The following is a 24,620-nucleotide window of genomic DNA, read 5'->3' as shown; positions in this document are numbered from 1 at the left end:
AGAATCATAATCAAAGTTAAGCACAGAACTCAATCAGCACTAGGGCTGTGCATTGTGACTATATATATCATATGGACAAAAATATATTGTTTTATAACATGGTCCAATTATTTTGTGGTATCACAAAACACATTGTCTTTGTATTGTTCTGTTTGGTTAGAGTAGGTAAGTTAGGGTGTGCAAACGCTGAAGACTTGCTTTCATTTGTGTTCAATTGGGTAAAAGGGTTAAACTGAGTTAGTTTGATTTTAGTTTTTGTTATTTTCTTTTCTTTCAGCATCACTTTTTTTCCTCTTCCCCTGCGGGGTTTATTGTTTTTGGATTATTTTTGTTCATATATATTGTATATAATTTACCTTTTGCTGCTATTTATTGTTCTCTTTATTCTTCTTCTTTATTATTTTCTGTTTATCTTTGATTTTGTATAATACATTTATCTTTTTTGGCAGCATTTTGGTTGACGCAGGGTTTTCTCTTCCTCCTGCATTACACAGAATTGTCACAATATAAATGTTACATACAGTTTAAGTCAGAAGTATTAGCCCCCTTTTTAAATATTTCCCAAATCATGTTTAACAGAGCAAGGAAATGTTCACAGTATGTGTGATAATATTTTTTCTACTGGAGAAAGTTTTATTTAAAGCTAGAAAAAAAGCAGTTTTTAAATTTTAAAAAACATTTTAAGGTAAAAATATTAGCCCCTTTAAGCTATATATTTTTCAATAGTCTACAGAACAAACCATCATTACACAATAACTTGCCTAATTACCCTAACCTGCCTAGTTAACCTAATTAACCTAGTTAAGCTTTTAAATGTCACTTTAAGCTGTATAGAAGCGTCTTGAAAAATATCTATCCTAAATACTGTATCTGTCCATATATCTATATATATCTATCTGATATTTACAGCATCATGGCAAAGATAAAATAAATCAGTTATTAGAAATGAGTTATTAAATCTATTATATTTAGAAATGTGTTGAAAAAATCTTTTCTCCATTAAACAAAAATTATAAATAACAAAAACAGGGGGGGGTAATAATTCAGGGGGGGGTGCTAATAATTCTGATTTCAACTGTATTTCAGTCCCTAGATTAACATCGAGAAGACATTACAATAATATATTTTTATAATGTAATTATGTTACAATATTACACACCTTTATGGGGACGCAGACAAAACAGCATTGTGAGAAGGTGGAAATCTTTAAAGTACAATGGTTACATTTTTGTATTTTACTTGGTGATATTTTTTACTTTTAAGTTGGACCTGTAATCATTAGTTTTTGAAAAGTGTTTTGGATTTATTTATATCTTAACATTCTTTTTTTTTTTAATCAAACATTTGCCCTGAAGTTCTAAATAACGTAAGAAAAATCATCATATATGAATGAGTACAGTTCTGAGTGTATAATTTTTAAAGCCCTATAAATGTTGTCAGTACACTACCTGACAAACGTCTTGTCGCTTATCCAAGTTTTAGGAACAATTAATAATAACTTGACTTTATAGTTGATCATTTGATATCAGAAGAGGCTTACATTAAAGGCAAAGGCCTCTAGATTATCCTTATTTTACCAAAGTAATATATGAATATTCCTTGATTTTTAATAATTTATTTAGGACAGTAAGGTCTAACTTTGATTAGACAAAAGTCTTGTCACATAACAGAAATAATGCACAGTAAAGAATATAAAGTCATGATGCAGTGGAAAAAGAATCTAATATTGTGTACGACTCCCATGAGCTTGGAGGACTGCATCCATACATCTCTGCAATGACTCAAATAACTTAATAAAGTCATCTGGAATGGCAAAAAAAAGTGTTCTTGCGGGACTCCCAGAGTTCATCAGGATTCTTTGGATTCATCTTCAATGCCTCCTCTTTCATATTACCCCAGACATGCTCAATAACGTTCATATCTGGTGACTGAGCTAGCCAATCCTGGAGCACCTTGACCTTTCTCTCCTGTGGTTTGTAATGTAATGGGCAGCACAAATGTCTTGATACCTCAGGCTGTCGATGTTTTCATCCACTCTGCAAATTTCTCACACAATCCCCTGTACTGAATGTAATCCCAAACCATGATATTTCTTTCACCAAACTTGACTGATTTCAGTAAGAATCTTGGGTTCAAGTAGGTCTTCTGCAGTATTTGTGATGATTGGGATGCAGTTCAACAGATCTGACACTTTTCCAAATGATCAACTAGAAGTCAAGTTATCATTTGTTGCTCTTACAACTGGGATCAGCGACAAGACTTTTGTCAGGTAGTGTATATATAAACTATCAATCGATTGAATTTACAGAAACATTACTATATTGTGATGTATAACGTTATCAGGTTATGATGATTTATATCGTGTTATGAGATTTTTGTCATATTGCCCAGCCCTAAGTCAGACACTTCACTGGTGACTAATCTATCCACATCTAATCGACTACTGTGATCAACAGAAACGTGTGATTGGTTATAACGATAAAAACAGTTCATTAGAAGCAACCTTTGGAGATCAAAATATAGTTTAGCAAATTGACACTTTTCACGTTAAACTTGAATCGTGACAGTCATGACAGTTTAGTAACTGTGCAGGGGCACTTTTTTCCTTTTATCTTGATTTTTTGGGGCATTTTAGTTAAAGCTACATCTTCACTCCCTTAATTTCCAACCTGCTTTACAACAAAAGTAAAATTTGTGGTCATTTTTTGACAAGACAATTTTAGTGACCAGCTTTGTAACTAAGAGCTAGCAACAATCTCCAGCAAATCAATCTGAGTATCCATACTAAGCAGAAGCAGTAGGTTAATCGTGTGCTTTCTGATTATTTAAAAAATAATATTCATTTAAAGCTGTTATTCATCTCACATACTATTTTCCACCTTACTATATAGTAGTGTATTTGGATGGAGAAAATGTCTGTACATTAAGCAGTTCAAGATGAAAAGAGGAAGCAAGTAGAATCAAAAAGCAATACAGAATGGATCTGCATTACCCATTCTGCACCATTATATAGTGCATCTAATGCATATGTGAAATTACTAGATTGTGGTTATTAATAGACTGTGCAAAAAAATAGATTGTACATTGATGGAGAGATTTTCAAACTGCTTCGCTATTCTCTCTTGAATAGACTCTGATCTTAGTTTTATAGCGCAGATGGAGCTGTATGCTTTATAAACAGCTATACTCTAATTGCATCCAATTCCTTACAAAAATGATGAGCTAAGTGCATTTATAGGTTATAGTTTCCATAGAAAGTTTGCAACATTTGAAAAAGTCGATTCTAATGGATGTTTAGCCCGAGTTTTTGTTGCATTTATAAGGTTTCAAATGCTTCAAAACAGTGAATCATTTTGCAAAGCAATTGGTTCAATTGTTTTTAAAGCTTGGAAATACTTTGTTCCTCCAATCCTTATTAAAAATTAGCCTAGTGCGCCATCTGGTGTTAAAAATAAGCGCAGAATCGATTCAAGATGGAATAATGATGCATTTTGGTGCAAAGTGAGAGCTCAGCGAATGTATGAACGAAAACAAATCCAGAGTGAAGAGATTTGCTCAAAATGATATGATTTAAAGAGAGAAAATGTAATGCCACATGCAGACTCAAAGGGTGTACCTGTCTCCCCACTTCTTCACGCAGCTGATGAGGTATTCGGAGACCCTCTTGACATTGTCCAGGTCTGAGTGCAGACAGCTGTGTAGGAGAGGCAGTCGGGACTGGAGAAGAGAGCAGGAGACAGGGTCCAGAGCGCTCTTGGAGGAGCCTGAGTCCCGGCAGCTCAGCTCTGACTCAGACAGGATGAGATCCACCAGGCTGATGAGCTCCTCAGAGCTTAGCTTCAAAACAAACTGCTCTGTGCGCTTCTGCAGACACACACGCACACACACACACACACACACACACACACACACACACAGACACACAGACACACAGACACACAGACACACAGACACACAGACACACAGACACACAGACACAAATACACATTTTACATAAGCAAAAAAAAAAAAAAATACACTGGAAAGATGTTTTTCATGTTTAATAATGTAAAGTTGGCTGCTTAAAGAGCAATATACTGACTAAAGTGCTTTATAAATCAACATTACATTGTTTTTGTTGTGTATTTTAGATATTGAGGCTTTTGCACTGGGTAGATATAGAAATTAGTCACACGGTCGGTACCCAAGAGTTAGAATTTTCACTCAGGGCATTTTCCTGGCTGTATTCCCAATGTCACCAGGTTCTTTATTTTTTGTTGTTGTTCTTTTTTTTTAATCCTGTGCAGTATTATCCAAAGAGACAATGTTTATAATAAAAAGTCTCAAAAACAATAAAAGTGAATTGTGAATTGAAATGTAGACTATTCTAGACCTTTTGTGCAAAACAAAAGGGTTAAAATCAAATGATATTCTAACATTGTAATATTACAACCTAAAAATAAAACAATCTCACTTTTTATAGCAAAAGTTAAAGCAAACTTTTTTGATTGTGGTAAAAAGTGGAGTTTACAGTTATTGATGTTACTGTAACATTACAATTTAAAAGCAAAAATAATGTTTTTTATATAGAAAATGTTAAGGCAAACATTTTTTGAATACTGTAATAACTTTTTAGTTATTGCTTTTATTAAGAAATACTAAGTGAAGGACATTTATGAAGATTAAAAGAAACCTCGACTATTAACATATCTGATTCACATGTATCAAACGATTGTAGATAGATAGAACAATTGACAAACAGACAGACAGCTGGATAAAGAGACAGACGGACAGACGGACAGACAGACAGACGGACGGACAGACAGACAGACAGACAGACAGACAGACAGACAGACAGATAGACAGACAGATAGATAGATAGATAGATAGAGACAGACAGATAGATAAATAGATAGATAGACATAGAGACAGACATACAGAAGGATAGAGACGGACATACAGAAGGATAGAGACGGACATACAGAAGGATAGAGACGGACATACAGAAGTATAGAGACGGACGGACAGAAGGACAGAGACGGACGGACGGACGGACGGACGGACGGACGGACGGACGGACGGACGGACGGACGGACGGACGGACGGACGGACGGACGGACGGACGGACGGATGGATAGATAGATAGATAGATAGATAGATAGATAGATAGATAGATAGATAGATAGAGACAGACAGATAGATAAATAGATAGATAGACATAGAGACAGACATACAGAAGGATAGAGACAGACATACAGAAGGATAGAGACAGACAGACAGAAGGATAGAGACAGACAGACAGAAGGATAGAGACAGACAGACAGACAGACAGACAGACAGATAGATAGATAGATAGATAGATAGATAGATAGATAGATAGATAGATAGATAGATAGATAGATAGACAGACATACAGAAGGATAGAGACAGACAGACAGACAGAAGGATAGAGACAGACAGACAGACAGAAGGATAGAGACAGACAGATAGACAGAAGGATAGAGACAGACAGACAGAAGGATAGAGACAGACAGACAGACAGACAGACAGACAGAAGGATAGAGACAGACAGACAGAAGGATAGAGACAGACAGACAGACAGACAGAAGGATAGAGACAGACAGACAGACAGAAGGATAGAGACAGACAGACAGAAGGATAGAGACAGAAAGACAGAAGGATAGAGACAGACAGACAGACAGACAGACAGACAGACAGACAGACAGACAGACAGACAGATAGATAGATAGATAGATAGATAGATAGATAGATAGATAGATAGATAGACAGACATACAGAAGGATAGAGACAGACAGACAGACAGAAGGATAGAGACAGACAGACAGAAGGATAGAGACAGACAGACAGACAGACAGACAGACAGACAGACAGACAGACAGACAGACAGAAGGATAGAGACAGACAGACAGGATAGAGACAGACAGACAGACAGAAGGATAGAGACAGACAGACAGACAGAAGGATAGAGACAGACAGACAGACAGAAGGATAGAGACAGACAGACAGAAGGATAGAGACAGAAAGACAGAAGGATAGAGACAGACAGACAGACAGACAGACAGACAGACAGACAGACAGATGGATAGAGGCATTTTACTAGATAGATAGATAGATAGATAGATAGATAGATAGATAGATAGATAGATAGATAGATAGATAGATAGATAGATAGATAGATAGATAGATAGATAGATAGATGACGGACAGGCAGATAGATGGGCAGAGAGACGGACAGATGGATGGGCAGACAGACAGACAAACAGACGGATGGATTGATGGATAAATGGACAGAGAGATAGATAGACTGACAGACGGACGGACAGAAGGACAGATTGATAGATAGATAACAAAAACACTGATATATGGAATAAACTCTATATTTTACATCTATTAAGTAATTTGAACTCTAATCATACCTGAGGGGTTTTCTGATCTCGCCCCTGCCAGATGCGGGGAATGTGACTACAGGCCCACAGGAAGTCCAGAGCTGAGGTCGGGTCGAGTCTGGAGATCAGATGAAACAAGAGTTACACACACTGCAGGTGTCAGAATGAAATGCAGCAAGTGTGTTTGCTAAAGAGAGCAGCTGCTGACCTCTGATCTTTGTGTTTGTTGAGCAGAGAGCTGATGCACTGATGTAAAGTGCTCCAGTTGGACTGATGCGTGAGGAGGGCCAGCAGGTACGGCCTGTATGAAGGAGCCACACTCACACCACTGCTTTTAGCCTGTAGACGACAATGAGAAACTTTATACTCATCTTTTATAGACACATCACATCTGTTTGGTAATTGAGTTTCCTTGATTTAAGAACAAATTTTCCACTTATCGTCTTTATATACTTCTTGAACAAATGACTGAATTACAAATTCTTTAAGATAAACAGAAACCAAGCATTGACTTGGTTCAATGTGTAGAGCATGGTTATGAAACAAATTAAAAATACTAATTATATTTGCACACACAAACACACATAACTGAATGTATACATACATACAAAATACATACAGAAACCCATAAGTACATAAGTACAAATGAGAAAAAAAGATATATTCATAATGTCAGAGAAGTACATACTGTATATGAAAAGAGTGTCTAATAAAATGATTGTAAAAAAGATGCATTCATGTATTTTTGAGTAAATAATTAAACATTTGGTGCCATAACATACACATACATATGTATACATATATATACACACACGCACGCACGCACACACACACACATTTATGTATATATTCATACATATACTTTTTTTGTATTTTCCTGGACTTTGAATGAATCATGAACCATTGATGTTTATGGGGGATGAGGGAGATCTCATTTTTAATCTAAACTCTCTTAATTTGTGTTCTGAAGATGAATTAGGGTGTCAGGGGTTTGAAACAACTATGAGGAAAAAAGTATAGAAACAATAACAGAATGTCCACGTTTTGGCCGAACTAACCCTTTTAGAATTTTAGAAAGTTCTGTCACAAAATATAAATCTAGTAAATACTATAAAAAACCAGGATACAATGTATCATTTATTGTTGCTGGACTGGACTATAAGTGTGAAATCAATTAAATAAATAAATAGCCATACCAACAGGATCAGTTTAGATCGGTTTACCTTGTTTTGAGCAAAAAGCAGCTTCTGCTGAAGATCCGAGCATACAGAGGTCACCTCAGGGTCAAGCAACTCCAGCCAGTCAACCAACAGCCCTGAACATGAGCCAGGCTGCTTTGACTCAGGGCTGTCAGGGAGTGAACACGCACACAGAGCAGTCAACAAACCAGAAAACACACTTTTTCCAGCAAATAAATAACACATTGACTAAATTTGTTAATTCCCAACAATGCATCTTAAACTATTATACAATAGTTACCAAAGGGTATATTCATCTGATCAAAAATACAATAAAAAAAAGAAGTAACATGGTCAAATATTAATACAATTTAAAATAACTCTCTTTCAATTATTTTAATAGGGGCCAAGCACTGCAGGTGTGAAGGCCCCTATTGTTTTTCTATTGTGTTATTATTATTATTCTTCCTTCTTACGTTTCTTCCGCCAGATTTGAATAGCACCCCATATAACCGTATGTGGGAAAGTTGTATATTTTGGCACAATGATAAAGGGCAGTCTCAACATTAACCAGGACAAACATGAAGTGTTTAACTTAAACTCTCTAGCACCACCACTTGTCCAAAGTTTCACTCATGTTTAACTTTATAACTTTTGAACTGAATGGGTTACAATCAAAATTCTTTCTTCAAACGCACCCTACGAAGTCATTTTCGTCATGAATTTTTTTTCGCTATTTTACATTTTTTGCAAAACTTATTTTATCGAACTCATCCTAGGCTGGGTGTCTGATTTTCCCCAAAATTCAATCACATGATCTACAGACCATGAAAAGCTGATGAAAAGTTATAGAATTTAAGTTGATTAGATCAACCGTTTTTGTTTAACTTGCTAACAAATCTAACGCAGAGCTTGTAAAAATGGACCTGAGGCGATATCTCCAAACTTGGTGTGTGTTACGACAACCATGGTCTGTCACTGTAGAGTAAAACACTGTAATAAGTAATAGATTTTTCCCTGAATAAGACGACTAACAAGGAACACATTTCTAACAAGCAGTTCATGAAGGGATACTAGAGTTTTCCTGTAGCGCTATAAAGCCAAAAACAAGTTGAGACCACTACATATGATGTGAATTTGATCTCACTGTTCCTTACTATGGTAACTTTGGCTGTTCAACAAGTACCATAAAAAACAGTAAATGCAATTTTACTGCGTGTTCCTTCCCCACCTAGAAACAGTAACAGCAGCACACAGTAAGGACATCTCATCATGACTCATCATGATCTTACATTTTGGAATCCAGCTCTACTTTCACCCCTCGCTCCTCTGTTTCCTGAAGCAGGAGAGAGATAACCATGGCGACGGGGCCCGCTGTGTTTCCTGGGCTTCCGGTCTCTGTCCCGATGCTCATAAGCAGAGACAGCAGCTCCTCCAGATATGGAGACTTTACCTCCATGAGGCCCTGCAACACTAAGACACACAGGGTTTGAGTTTTATATTGTTTGCACTCCTGAAACACACGCAGGTCCAAAAAAAAAAAAAAAAAAACTGCATCCCAGCCAATCCCACAATGCAAAAATGACAACTGCGATGTGTAATTTTAGCAGTCATTACTCCAGTTTTCAGTGTCACAAGAAGTTTCAAAATATTTCTCAAATGCTGATGAAGAAATCATGTTACAAATCAGGCTAAATAATATTATTTATTATTATATTAATATTTTATCTATACAGTTATACAACAGTTATGTCTGCTTCTTGAATCCGATTGGCTGATAGCCTTGCTATAAACTGCCAGTAACAGCACTCATACTGCCTCTTCATCCTTCACCCTTGTGTATTACTCTGCCTACATACAGCAACAAGCAGAGGACACTCTACAGTTTGACAAATATTGCTGCTGTTGGGCAACATAATGTACTTTTGAGGCTTTTTTAGTCGAGAATGTAGTTGTTTAGATTGCAACTATGCAGTTTATTTATAAGGATTGTGGCTATTTGAAAGTATATTTGATTTACATTAGCCTGTCATGAAGCATACCAAAAACGGTTGACGTTCTCCATAATGGCGACAGAGACAGCATAATAAGCCCATAGGGGAGAAAAAAAATACAGCGTAATTTTAAACTACAGCTGATCAAATCATTATTAAACTGTTAAGTGACTTTCTAAGTCGGTCTCTCTCTTTTTTGTATGTTGTAGTGCTCTATTTACACCCTAGTAATTGTAGTATATTGAGTGTGAAACGGGACTCATCTTAAAGTCTTAAAACCGGAGATGGCCATTTGTTTCTAATGCGTCTCCTGTTTTCTGCAGACTGGTTCAGTAAACAGAAAGAAAGAAGAAATGCCCGCATGTGTTTAGCATTTTTCATTATTGCAAACCCAACAGTAATCTGGTAATGGTTGCGTTGCTTTTTCGGGGTTAATCATAGTGATATCCCTTTAGACATTACGCTAGAGAATCAATCAAATACAAGCTCTAAAGTGATGTGTGTAAATGAGCAACGATTTATGCTGTTCTGACGTCAGCTGCAGATGTGAATGAATGGCGGAAGAAAGTAGTTCCTCTTACAAAAGGATTTTTAGACTCTCCATGTTTGATTTTCTTTCTTATATACACGATTATGCCGTCAAACTGTTGTATAAACACAATATCACACTCGTGGCACACTATAAAAATAATTATTATTACAGTAATAATTACAATTATTATTACAATAATAATAATAATAATAATATAACATGAGTAGTAGTGGGATATGGCTGTATATCGTCACTGGTGGGACAGTAAGGCACTCAGCCTGCGGCCTCATGCCAACGCACGCCTCATTTCCCCCCAAAAAATAAATGTTTAAGATTTTTTTTTTCTTAAAACTTTACAGCTTTTCCAAATGTATCAACAAATGTTCCTCACAGTAGAAGATAGCAACAAATTTCATCCTGATAACAACAAATGATGTGGCATCCACCAAAGACCTATCCAAAATCTTGAATAAATGATCCCAACAAATATTAAAAGTATATGTTTTTTTTTCCAATTTCAGTATTTATTTTGAGTAAATTGTTATTTAAACTGTAATTTAACTGTAAAGTAATATTTTAGAAATACTTTTGACTGCTGTGTTAGACTGACTAACCAAATACTCTTTTAGCCAATCAGCAGTAAGAGGCATGTCTATTAACAATAGTGAAGATATCAAAAAGGGGCTAGGTCTTGTTGAAATATGTGCGCATTTGTTTTGGAGCTTTCAAATATTAACAAAGTTTGTCAAAATTTGCTTGGTACACCTTTACATTTACTGATTCTGTCCCAATCTGTTATTTATTTCTGATTATACATTTAGAGTTGATCTCGGATCTGTAAAAAATACAGAGCATTTCTTTTAGAAACAAAGTCCAAAAACAGAAACACACAGGTCAGAAAAAAAGTAAAACAAACTTGTAGCCAATCCCACACTGCAAAAATGAGAACTACCACACGCTTCGCTTCTGAGTAAGCCGGTCTCTTTAGGCCTCCTGCCTCGCCACATTAACTTTCAAGAGGATGTATGTTTGAAAAGGCTGTTCGAGCTGTCGCTGGGCGTAAACAAGCCCTGGAGTGGATGTGTGGCCGGCCCAGTGTGTGGCTGTTTTTGTTTTGGTGAGGTTTCAGAGCGGAATGTTCAAATCATAAAGAGAAACACATTAAGGATGGCGGTAGGAGTGATGGTGCATGAGTCAAAACGCTGCCCTCCGGAGAGACTGACTAATGTTGGCAAACACTCCGACACCAACACACACACAACTCCACTCACTCACTCACAAGCTGATCCTTACATTGGCCACAACACATAATTTCCATAGCATACATTGTTGTAAGAAAACACCATGTGGTTCCTAGAGGAGCTATAATAAACATCATATACAAATAAGTGCTGTGTAATGTAGGCCACACAAAATATTCAAATGGTTATATAATATTGTTTACATAAAACTGTTTCCTTTTACTTTTTTTTTACAATAAGGTTAATGTATTTACTATCATGAACTTATATTTGTTAATGAATTTTAATTTCGACATATACTAATGCATTATTCAAATTCAGTGGTGTGTTAATAGTCAGAACTCTTTCACTGTGTTAATGCAGGATTTCCCACAGGATCTTGCGAGACTGCATTAAAAGTATTATTCTTTAAATGTATTATTACAAACATTAAATGTATTATTCTAATAAATTCTAATTCAAATTCAAACATTGAAGAAAGCATAAGCACCATATGCCTCACATCTATTTCCGGAGCATTTATAGAAATATATATTTTATTTATTATTACATATTCTAATTCATATTTATTAAGATAATTAGATTTTCAAGATTTAAATAAAAATGTATTTTTATTGTGTAATATTTTTATAACAACAATTTTTAATTCCCTGTGTTTTGGCACAATGCAGCATAGAACGAACAACTTGTCTTAGTGCACCTTCTCAGAAACCAGAATGATTACATGGTAGCTCAGTAGGTGAAGAGTAGTTAGTTCATTATGGTTTCTTGAATGCATTCAACCACAAGAGTTTAAACTACAATCTGACTGCATCTCAATGCCTAGTACAAACAGCTTTAAATGGCTGCATTACAGTTCATGCTCTTTTTGTAATGAGCAAAATAAAAGTTAAGCGAATGCTTAAAATCCACATGAAATGAAAACTGACCAAAACAAGCATGTTACAGTCATTATTGTGAATGATTCATCCATGCTTGTTTTATTGACTTTTTTCTGGCCCTGTAAAGCCTGGTTTAGACTTCTGCGTCAAGTGATCGGCATAACCCACGGCGCATGCCTTGCGCGTTGCTGTGCATTTATACTTCTGCGTGCTGTTTGTGTTGCTCTGCAATAACACTTCCGAAAACGCTAGCTGGCAGTGAGATGTTTATGTTCCTCTGTGTTGTGTTTCTTCGTGGGTGTTTTGTTTTTTCTGAACGCTACCTTAAATGTACAAGTGGCTCAAACTCGCTCATTCAGAGGCGGGAACCAGCGGACCTGCAACAACTTTAATCATAAGGTAAACACAAAACAACAGTCTCCATCGGAGCTCCTTCAAGGGACTTCACACTTGTAAACACTCACTTCATCAGGCTCGCACGGCTCTCCGTCCCACCCACACTCGTCAGCGCTATCAAGCCTACCAATCACCTGCAATATGTGTCGTTGCGACGTGTAGTTAAATTTTTTGAGAGGTGCGCATCAGCCTCGGCGAGAGCTATGCGTCCACGCAAAGGCTGCGGCGGAGCATACGCATGCGCTTGATGCAGAAGTATAAATCAGCCTTAAGTCATGGGCCTCAAACTGCCAGCCTGTGGGCCATTTACTTGTGGTTTTGACCCCCCCACCTACTGGACATGGAGGGTACAGCACTATATATTCGGTTTTACTTTCGGTTTCTCTCAGTGTCTCAGTCTAGAGTAATGCCTCATTCACACTAGCAGCAACTTTGTAGCTGCCTGTCGCTCTGGGTGGCGACCTGCTGCAAATGCAGTTCTGTGTAGGTCTACAGTACGAAGAATACAACCGGCCTCTTAGCGAGCCAAGAAAAGCTCTACTGGTGTTCCTATTGGCTGTCACTCAAGAAAGTCTCTCTTCATTTGCATAAAGTTGAAGGGTTCTCAACTTTGTCTCATTGCTCGACATGCCCAACTGGCTGCTAACAGTCGCTTGTGTAGACGGAAGTCGCTCACTCTCCGTTAAAATGAACGGTTGCTTGTCGCTTTACCTCTGCGAGTTGCTTGTAGTGTGAATGAGGCTTAACACACATGCAGATTATTTCTGTGGCTGATTTAAATGTTGAAATTTATGTCCGTAAGTGCTCTATTTTTTTACTAAAGCTCTATTTTTGTAAACATTCAGGGTCATTTGATTATTATCACTTTTATACAGCATGTATTTTGTTGTACAAACACTTCTTTATGGCTCACACGTTATGCTGGTGGTGTAACAAATATGAAAATTTTGCTAATATTCAGGTGAATGTTAAAATGGCCCTCCTTTGAGTTGTTAGATACGGCAACTGCCCTCTGGCAATTTGAGTTTGACCGCTGCTGTCAGTAGTCAAAACTCTATTTTCTGATGAAAAAGAAACTTGTTGAGTGTGATAATATATTTTTTAATGGTATGACTTCAGACTTGACTTGGACTTTAGATAAAAAGACTTGTGCACATGTCTGATGCAATAATACCATTATAGATACCACCTTTAACAACCCGGGCAAAAGGCCCTTTTGTTTTATTAGCACCACTTTAACAATCAAGTCAAGTTTAATTCCTAATGATGTGGACATTTACACGAGAGCTTAGGAATTCTGTATCACTAAAATACCTTTTCTGATGAGTTCAGGTTCAGCGTTGCACTTTTCTCCAGCTCTCAGAGAAGCAATAATGCCCCTCACTGCCACTTCAGAGTCCCGTCTGTAAGCTAGCGCTTCAGCCAAATGCAAAAATCCTGTACGAACTGATGACACAAGACACAATCAACACACCAGCAGAGCATTTATTGTGTTGACTGCATTTATTTGACATGTTTTTCCTATTTCTCTGTTGTCATTTGGATTATACGCTAGTAAAAGTGATCTGCATGGCTAAGACTCAGGATCAGGAGCTGCTCACCATCTGTGATGCGATGTTTGTGAGAGTACTGCGCTGCCAGAGACTTCAGGAGGCTGTGGAGAGGGCCCGTGTCTACCGCTGAGTTCTCCAACCACGTTAACATCTGCACTACGGCATTAAAAAACAGTGACGAGAAGCCAACGTCCTGAGAAACCGACCTCTGGAAGAGAAAAACAGAAGAAGAGTAAAAAGTAAGCACCGGTAGATTCCACATTTTAATCCAAAGATATTTATTTACTTTATGTTCAAAATTTAAATATGCATAAAACATTTGCGAATAAAAGTGTTTCCATCGCATGTGTTTAAGAGAACAAAAATCAACGCTTCTTAAGAAACTGGCATGATGTATGACATATAAATTAATCAGTTCTGCAAATTGAGAATCTCTATTCTTCATAGTAAGTTAGTTGTAGCTCAGGGGTGCGTTTCTGAAAACCATCATGAGCTCACTAAGGTCGCAAGTTGTGTCGTTACAAACATAATTTGTTGATTTGGCATTTCTCAAATCCGTCGTTCCAACGAACATTCGCAAACTGCATTGCAAACTTGTATGCTTGCAACTATACCTCTGGAGCTGTAGTTAGAAACATAGTTCCTGGCTGTGTTCTGTTCCCACTTATCCCCCATATGTCCTATTCATTTAGAACATTCTAACATTTAAACTTGGAATTATTATAAAAAAAAGCATTAAAGTCATCTCTCTTAGATGTAATTTGCTTTCAAAGTATATTTACAGATCAGTTTTAGCGATCTTCATGTTTACAATTGCGCTCCCTTCGCAGTGCACTTTGAAAACATTGATATCATTTTGAACACAGTCATGGCTCATGATGAAAGCTAAAGGTGACCTATTATATAAAAGCAATTTTCATTACGTCTCCAAAGCTTGTGAAAACAAAAAAACATAGCATACGTTAATGCATTTAGTTTAAAGTAGGTTATTTATTAAGCATCTGTACTCTATATGACATGGGCCTGTTGGTTAGAACATTTCTGCAGTGGTTTGCTTGTGTCAAATTGTAAAAGTAAAAAAAAAAAAAAAAAAAGCAATATCCTACTTAATAATAATAATAATAATAATAATAATAATAATAATAATAATGATAATAATAATAATAATCATCATCATCATCATCATCATCAATATTATTGTTAAAGTATGATTTTTTTTATTTCCTTATAAATAATAAATATTAAATTTCATTTTTTAATAAATAGCCTCATTATTTATTTATATGATTTATTTATGATATTAGAATACGTGTTAGCTTTCTGTAAGTGATTTTATGTTTTAAAATAGAATATGTAATGTTCTCAATAGTATTTGTAAAGGAAACATTGGCCCTATATGTGCCATTTACATATATTTCAATTAATATGGAAAAGAGTGCATGTTTTTAGCAAAACTAATATTGATTTTTTTTGTGTACATGTAAAACAATATAATTTGCACAAAGAAATGATGGGGTTCTTCTCTAAAGAAGTTGTCCTCCACCCAGTTTAGAGCATCATTATGGGCGTTTGACGTTGTAACTAACGTGGTTCAAACGATTGAGCTGTGACAGAGAAACTACGGGTTTTGGGAAACACTCGTCACTATGTTGTTCTTTTCCCAAACGATGCATCGTACTATGACAGTTCAGCCGCGAGTTACGTCGTTGTTTGGGAAACGCACCCCAGAGTAGCAAACGGCACTCAGTAACAAACTCTGCAGTGTTATCTTGTGTTTTATAGTTGGTGCTTGATGCTTGTGAAAACAATTAAGTTCTAGGAGATAATTATGTCAAATCATTTCGAGGATGAACTCGTTCAGACGTTTGAAATGTTAAAACTACATTTGAGATGGTGTGAGATGAAACCTGCTTATCCAATTATGTATTATGGAATCAAATTAGGGCTGCATGATTTAGGAAATATCGGACATAAATAAATAAATATTGCAATATATGTATACCATTTCAATGGATGACTTGAAAACGGCTATTTGTAAAGAATGCATTAATTTAGAATGATTGACATGATTCTGTAGGGAAGTTAATCATGCACCAAATGTAATAAAAATGAGAAGCAAATACAAAAGAGCTAAAAGAGATAAAAGTGAAATAAACTGTGTTTTGTTTTCAGAGCAGTCAACTTGTATTCAGGTACATAATGTGAATAATGTAAAATGACACAGCAAAAATCTTTACTGATATAAATAGTTCAATAAAATTTAACAAACAGTCAAATTTCTTGTGCCTGAACGCTTTAAACTCTCTCAGACCTTAAAAACATGTTCAAATGAAAAAACTCACTCCATTTTGGTTAAACTCTTTCTCCTGATCAACTATAATCATAACTTAACATTGCAGATCCTGTGATGTGCCTATTGCGGATGTGCACATTGCGATATCGATGCTGAAACTATATATTATGCAGCCCTAAATCAAATCAGCTGTTTAGGCATGAATGCTGAAAAACATCTAATAAAATGCTGATGATAAGCACGGGTGAAAATCCTCCCAGATGTACGTAAAAACTGATGGATGGAAACGTCGCTGGTGCTGATAGTGAGTGTGTAGGATTGATTAGCTTTGGTGCCTGGTAAAGATGCAGCTGGCGCAGTAGAGGGCAGGAGATGGTATGGCTGTGGTGCATTGCCATGACCAGGGCTCCAGCGTGGCCAGAGTTGAGAAGGGCTGCTAAAGCTTGAAGGAGTCTCCCAGCGGTTCCACCCGGCTGGATGTGACCCTGGCGGGCCCGCAGCACCTCCTGGGCCAGAGTCTGCTGCAGAGCTAATGACAGCGGGCGGACGGGGGGCGGAGGCCAGTGGGGGTCCACCTTCAGAGGAAAGAGCTGGATGGAGAAGAAAAAAGATTCAAAGAAAAAAATTAATACCAATATGATCAGACACGGAGTTCTAAACATTTATTTACTCCAAGATCCACAATAGATTTCCAAAGAGCTCATGACTTTTCTAGTTTTATAAACGTATAAGAGTATAAATTTGTACTTACAGCTTATATATAATATCATATTTACAGCTAGGCATAAGTGGGAAAATTCAAGTCATAAAATTTATATAATTGCACATGCACATTCACAAAATTAAATCAATTTATTTATTGATGACTTTTCAGCTAATATATGGGGAATGTTCCATTTTCATTCAGTGTAACATATTTGTCCCCACTATTGTTCTGCAGTGTACAATATTACAATACATAATTTAACTATAATTAATAAAATATTATAATTAATTTCTTTATACTTTAATGATTAAAAATGTCTTGCTTTTTTAAATAATGGTGAATTGACAATTTGCTAACTCATATGCATTGCTTTTAAAAAGACAAAAGAGGCATTCCATTTTTGGTGAAATGGGTTTTCATGGAATTTCAGAAATTTGTGGCTTTAGGATGACTCAAAATCTTATGGGTTTGGAACAACATGAAAGTGAGTAAACAACCAAATTGGGTGACCATTACTCAGTACTTCTGGTACATTCGACAGTTTAAGCACAATTCAGTAATGGTATTTTGATTAATTGCAAAGCATTAAACCATGTCACCACAGTCACCGTTATGTTCCACGCTAGCTGGATATTAGAGCTGCACACTATATATTTTTAAATTGATCATTCGCAATAGTCACATCGCAGAATTTGCTATATTATGCAATGATATGCAACATTTACATGGTAATCTTTGTTTGCCTGCCAACCAATCAGAGAAGAGATGGAGAAATTATGGGAAAAGTTGGTGCGAAACCATTATTTCTAATTGAACATAACCTTTTGTTTGTTTGTTTGTTTGTTTAATTAATTACTGAGCAACAAAAAAAGCAAAACTGAAATTAAATTTGTCAATTAAATGTGATTAATGTAAAATTATTTTTACATTTTTACAATTTTTTTCTAAAACGCATTTTTTTAAGATGTTGACAGAAATATATGTGTGGCATGTTGCTAAAAACACTTTTAGGACACATTGTGTTAAAAATAAGATTGTTTATGGTTTTATTGTAAGAAGTACATTATGAAATGTAACATATATATATATATAATAATTAATACGATTCAAGTATTTTTTTCTATGTATTTTAAATATTTTTAAATTAGGATGTTACCATGGCAATTTTAATGAAATACAGTTTGGTATATTTAGCTTCGTCCCAGAGCCCTCAATCAAGCCCTTCATAAGAAAAAGTTTGGGCACCCCTGTTTTAAAGAATTCAGGCAAAAGAAATTGTAGAGTTTGTAACTTTAATAACGATTAATTTTATTAAATTATTTTTATTATTCAATTACTGTACCTGAATACTGTTAGACTAAAAAAAACCCCAATAAAATTCTTTACTGTATTTATCCATGCACTTCTCTGCATAATCATGCCAATCAATCTGAAATGATCAACTCTTTCTAAACAGATATACATCGCAGAATAACAAAACATCCCAATGTTAGATTTTTCCAATATCTTGCAGCCGTACTGGAATTAACCTCACTTATTTCTGAGAGCAACTGGAAATGGAATGAAAGCGTGAATGTAATAAAGGATGCAATCCATGTCAGACCAGAATTATATGCAATATCTGCTGTACCAGATAACATGGCAGGAGTATATTTTAGCTGGAGCTTCATGCCATTATTGACCTTATTCTGTGATGCGGACGTAAGCTTTTTTCTGCGAATGTTTTAGAACTTCCAATTCATTTGGGAATTGACTCACATGACTTATTAATGGCAGTAAACAGTCAAACTGTTAGCTTTACAAACAATCGTATTAATGACAACACAAAAAATAAAAATAATATAATAAGAAAATACCAGTTTGCAACACCAAGCAGCAGAACAAGCTATTTTTAGAGGTAAAAATATATAGAAGTGGATTAAACTTGAAGTCTCAATCCAATAAGGTAACAATGACTGCGCCCTGCACCTACCTAACAGAATAAGGCCAATAATAAAATGTCGTACCTGAAGTAGGACTCCAGCAAGATCATCCTCTGGGCCGATTACTGGCACCTGACTCACTGCTCTCATCTTCACAGAGCCATGGGGTGTTTCAACAGTAACTTTAGCCCTGTTCCCCTCTGAGCTGTCTGTAACACACAAGACCAGCAGAGGATTCATTAGTAGAGAATTTAATCACGCCGTGCAGTAAAACAGCCCCATTAATCATTGCTGACTCAACCCATAGCGTAAAGCATTAAATCCTGACCTCTACGTTGAGGAAGTGAAGCGCTGAGCAAAGTGTGGAACGTGTGTCCTCCTGTGGCTCCTCTCTCATGCTGAACCTCCACTAGATGAGCCATATAGTCTAACAGGCAATAACACACATGATGCTAGTATCTTTTGGCACACTCGATAATGAAAAAAAAGAGCAACAAAACAACTGAAAGAGCCTCACTCTTGTCCATGATGTTCTGCTCCAGTGTTTGAGGATCATGTGACACGGCCTGGTCCAGATACTGCAGCAGTTTGCTCATGCTGGAGACGGGGATCCCGAAAGACTGGACAAACAACAGTAGCTGTTGGGGCTCCAGATCTTGTAGAGCTTAAAATGACAGAGAGATTCAGATGGACACTATTTATCATCTTAGATAATAGCGTACCTGCTGTTTTAATGATATGTTATGATAACTGACAAAATGAAGTAAGAAAAATATGTCTTGAGGGTCTAAAAGCATTTAGTACATAAATGAAGTCCTTGAGAATACATGTAGAATGACCCTATAATTCAAGGATATTATAGTGTTACACGTTACAAAATAAAGAACGCCTTCTTCCTCAATATCAGCACAAGTATGATCACAAAATGGAGTTAATTTAGTCGGTTTTGGAATTGAATTTTGAAAATGAATTACTAATTGCATCATCAAAAGTATATTTTAATTACTAATTTCTAATTTTCTATGTCTGAAAACCTCTTCTTTAAGTGACAGTCAAACAGCACCTTATAGCTTCATTCCTTTCTTTAACACTTAAAGCATTTTGATAACATTCTTTAGTTAACAAATAAGATTACTCTGAAAAAAGAAAAGTTCAACAACGTATCAAGACATGAAACATTTCAAAGTAACTAAATATTGTCATTAATTTCTCAGTTCACTTTTTATAAGCATGTCCAATTGTACAAATGTAACCTTTAGGCTACGTTCACACTGCAAGGCTTAGTGCTCAAATCAGATTTTTTCTCAGATCTGATGTTTTTGCATAGCTGTTCACATTGTTGTTATAAATGTGGCCAATATCAGATTTGCAGTGTGAACAGATCCTGTTCCTAAACTGAACCGCATGCGCAAAAGTACGGACAGCACAAAATGTCGAATTTTGCACACAATGTGTATGCTGTTTGAAGCACGGTCAAATTATGCTTAATATGATTATTGCCCTTTTCACAGACAACCGTGATGTATTTCATGAACTGTAAAGGGTTGTCCTGCTACTATTAATGTGTATTTCACCATTTGAAACCTAAAAAAACCTCTCTTGTGATTGAAAACATTGATAATTTATGACAACCGTGGTGCGCGTCTTTCTGACCACCGGTGTAGTGAACTCATCAAGGGTTAATGAGCAGCTGCAGACTGAACTGTGAAGAATGTGAAGTTGGTTCATCTCTGTTTGCTGGAGTTATTTCATTTTACTTTGCTGTAAACAACAGGCATGGGAAGAAAGGGGGGGTTTGGGTGCTTGAGCACCTGCCCTTTTTTCTCTGGAAGAGAAAGTTTCCCTTAAAATGAAAGTGCCCCCTCGTTTGCGCACGGATCCCCTGTCTGCAACACTACCCGACGCTCTTCAGCTTTACAATTAACCAGTACCCTAATTGCTAACCAGATTGGTTAACAGACACCAGTTTTGCCTTCAAATTTTCTGTGCTAAAGGAATTGCCCTGTGTGCCATTCTACTATGCTGCTGAGGTGTAGATGTTTGCAGCACGGAATGATGATGCATGTCGCTCAAAGGTTACGTAAAAGTCACATGAAATCCGACAATACCATTCACACTGTGGTCGCATTGCAAAACATCAGATCTGTGTCCAGTGGCGGATTTAGGCATGGGCAATATGGGCGGTCGCCCTGGGCGGCATTTTGCAGGGGGCGGTAAGGGGAGACGGTGCAAAGCAATAACAAAAACGTGCCCTGGTAAAAATGATATGTGGCCCAGTAAGCGTTGAGATATGTTGTACTTTATGCAAGTGTATTATTCCCAAGTGTGGTAATGCCAGAATAAAGACGTTAGCGGCCGTTCACATTTGGCGTCTTTTGCACACACAAGTTTGTTATTCTTTGTGTGCAATTGAAGCAACGCTGGTGAATACAAACTGGTTCATGCGCAAAGAGAACCATTGCTGAGCGCCTCCTAGTGTGAATCCCGGTTGATCACATACACGCAGATAAAATACGCGCCGCTCTAGCACTTTAGAACCAGAGTCAGAGCCTTTTATTTTACTTATACACTACGAGGTGTCGGCTCGCAGCGACTTTTGCTAGTTGACAAAACTGAAGTTGATATAATATGATGATGATCTTATTTTGACTAAGTATGGCTATAGAAACAGAAAGGATGGATAATGAGGCAGGGTGTATAATAATAATAATAATAATAATAATAATTATTATTATTGTTATTATTATTTTAACTATAAATATTTAAAAAAAAATTCCAATACTGGTTTTGTTCATAATTTACCCAAAGTTAAAGTAAAACAACAAATATTTTTAGACTGTACGGGTTTAGTGGTCCTTTGTTATATTAACTAGATGTAACCTTCTAGAACTATATTTCTATGAACCAACTATTTATAAGCTTGAGGGAGGAGAGGGGGCATATATAGGGTGGTTCGCCCAGGGTGCCATTCCAGCTAGCACCACCACTGTCCGTGCCTGATTTAATACTACATATGAAAGTGGCACAAATCTGAAATGAAAAAATCAGATTCCATGAGGTTTGGGCTGTTCACATTGTCATTACCTGAGTCACAAGTGGGCAAAAAATATATCATATTCAGGCCACATTTGGCTGCAGTGTGAACGTAGCTTTAGTTGAAAAATGTAATTATTATGCAAAAGATCTGAATAACAAAACAAGGCTATGTTCACACTGGCAGGCTTAGTGCTCAAATCAGATTTTTTTCTCAGATTTGATTTTTTTGCATGGCTGTTCACACTGCCCTTATAAATGTGGCCAGTATCAGATTTGCAATGTGAACAGATCATGGTCCTAAACTGACCTGCATGCGCAAAAAGTATTGTTACGGACAGCACAAAATGTCAAATTATGCCCACTTGATACTGTATGAAGTAAGCACGTTGTCAGATCATGCTTATATGATTATCGCCATTTTCACAGACAACCATGGTGAGTTTTAAGAACTGTAAATGATTGTTCTGCTACTACTAATGTCTATTTCGCCATTTGAAATTTAAAATAAGTCACTTGTGATTGAAAACACTGATCATGTGATTTATTTGTGATTTATGGCAACCGCGGTGCGCGTTTGTTTGACCACCGGTGTAGTGAACTCATAAACGGTTAATGAGCAGCCGCAGACTGAACTGTAAAGGCGGAGTTGTTTTATCTCCGTTTGCAGAGTTATTTAATTTGACTTCGTTATAAACAGCAGACATGTACAGAAGGGGGGTTTGGGTGCTCGAGCACCTGCTCTTTTTTTCTCTCGCAGAGAAAGTTCTCCCTCCTTTGCACACGGATCCCCTATCCCCTAATGCTTTTCAGCTTCGCGATCAACCCATGCCCCAATCGTTAACGAGCACCAGTTTTGCCTTCAAAATCTTTTTCAAAATGAACAACCAACTTTCTATGGTAATCACCGTGTGTGCCATTCTACTGTGATAATGAGGAGTAGATGATGTTTGCAGCACAGAATGATGACGCATCTCGCTCAAAGATTATGTAAAAGTCACATGAAATCCGACATAACCGTTCACACTGCAGTCGCATTGCAAAACATCAGATCTGTGTCTGATTTAAGACCAGATTCCATGCGGTTTGGGTTGTTCACACTGTCATCACATGTGGGCAAAAAAATCTGAGTCGGGCCACATTTGGCTGCAGTGTGAACGTAGCCCAAGTTGCGCTGCCTCTCTGAATTTATACCATATTTTGTCATTTATCATCTCTGATTGAATTTGTTGTCTCTTAAACTTGCAATTTTCTTTTTAACCCTTTAACTACTCCACCAAAAAAAAAAAAAATTGGATTGCATTTCTTAACTCCTAATGTCGCTAGTTAACACACTCAACGCAGTTTTTTTCAACACATCCCATAATTTCTAAAATATCAACCTCTACCAAATGGTTGATATGTCAGTTTATGGTAAAAATACCCAAAAGTAATACATATACTATAAAAAAACAAAAAATATGAAGTGTAAGACTAATTTTTTTTTTTAATTATCAAAATAAAACATTTTTAATACTAAAACACCTTTATTGTTTCAAGTATGCCATAAAATATTTCAGATTCTTATTTAATATGTTTTCTTGTTGTTTTTTTACAATAAAACCAAAATCAAGTGTAGTAGTGCAACAGGAATATATTTGTTTGATTTGGTAAAGCAACAATGCTGTGTAAACCATTATTTAAAACAGTAAAAACATAGTCAACCATTTGGTAGAGCGGCAGTCAATTGGTTAAATGTGACATTCTTTATAATTATTCTGTAAAATACATTTGTATAATAAAACAAAAAACAAACCAACGAAATTGCTCTGCTTCTCAAAATTATTTACTCTTAAGTATCCAATGCAAATATTCATTCATTCATTCAATGCCAACTGACCCAGCCGAGGCTCAAACCAGCGACCTTCTTGCTGTGAGGCGACAGCACTACCTACTGTGCCACTGCGTCGCCCAATGTAAACATATTACAAGTAACTGTAATTACCTACAAGTAAACAATAATTCCTTACTTTACCTTTTCAGCAAATAGGTTATTTCATTACAGTTACTACTTGCACATTGCTTTTGTTCCTTCTCTATAATTTTTTTGGATTAAAGTGTCTGTTAAAAGCACTCATGTAAAGCCCTAAACAGAAAACATCCATACCTGCATCAACCAATCGAGAGACCTCAGACCGGATCATTCTCAATTTCAGCCAATCAGGCAACAGAAGGGCCTCCTCAGACGTGTCAACCAAAATGCAGTAGGTAGAGGCTTTTTATCAGGAAACCAGATATCCAGGAGTATGTAGAACTCACTTTCCCCTAATAAGACCATCAAACACAGTATCTGTTATAAAAGGAACAGCAAGAATCAATCACCACACATCACAACCGAGGAAACACTCACCTTTGGGAGGTCCAAGTGTGAGCAGGATGACCATAGCATGGACTACCAGAATGTGCATGGTGGCCGTTTCTCCAGTGGTCCATCGCAGGAACACTTGATCCTGAGACTCCGACTGT

General features: G+C 36.6%; 1 protein-coding gene across 1 annotated transcript in view; it reads right to left on the bottom strand.

Moving 5' to 3' along the window:
* ints1 (integrator complex subunit 1) overlaps positions 1-24,620 on the bottom strand; it is a 63,739-nt gene that overhangs the window by 11,735 nt on the left and 27,384 nt on the right. Inside the window, 14 exon segments of the mRNA XM_056453931.1 lie at positions 3,617-3,864; positions 6,417-6,504; positions 6,595-6,725; positions 7,610-7,733; positions 8,857-9,037; positions 13,923-14,054; positions 14,210-14,369; positions 16,790-17,044; positions 19,167-19,291; positions 19,411-19,509; positions 19,600-19,746; positions 24,262-24,351; positions 24,354-24,419; positions 24,505-24,616. Coding sequence (XP_056309906.1) covers positions 3,617-3,864; positions 6,417-6,504; positions 6,595-6,725; positions 7,610-7,733; positions 8,857-9,037; positions 13,923-14,054; positions 14,210-14,369; positions 16,790-17,044; positions 19,167-19,291; positions 19,411-19,509; positions 19,600-19,746; positions 24,262-24,351; positions 24,354-24,419; positions 24,505-24,616 — 1,958 coding nt within the window.

The sequence above is a fragment of the Danio aesculapii genome, chromosome 3 (assembly GCF_903798145.1).
Source record: "Danio aesculapii chromosome 3, fDanAes4.1, whole genome shotgun sequence".
Classification (NCBI taxonomy): Eukaryota; Metazoa; Chordata; class Actinopteri; order Cypriniformes; family Danionidae; genus Danio; species Danio aesculapii.
This window is presented reverse-complemented; position numbering and strand designations above follow the sequence as displayed.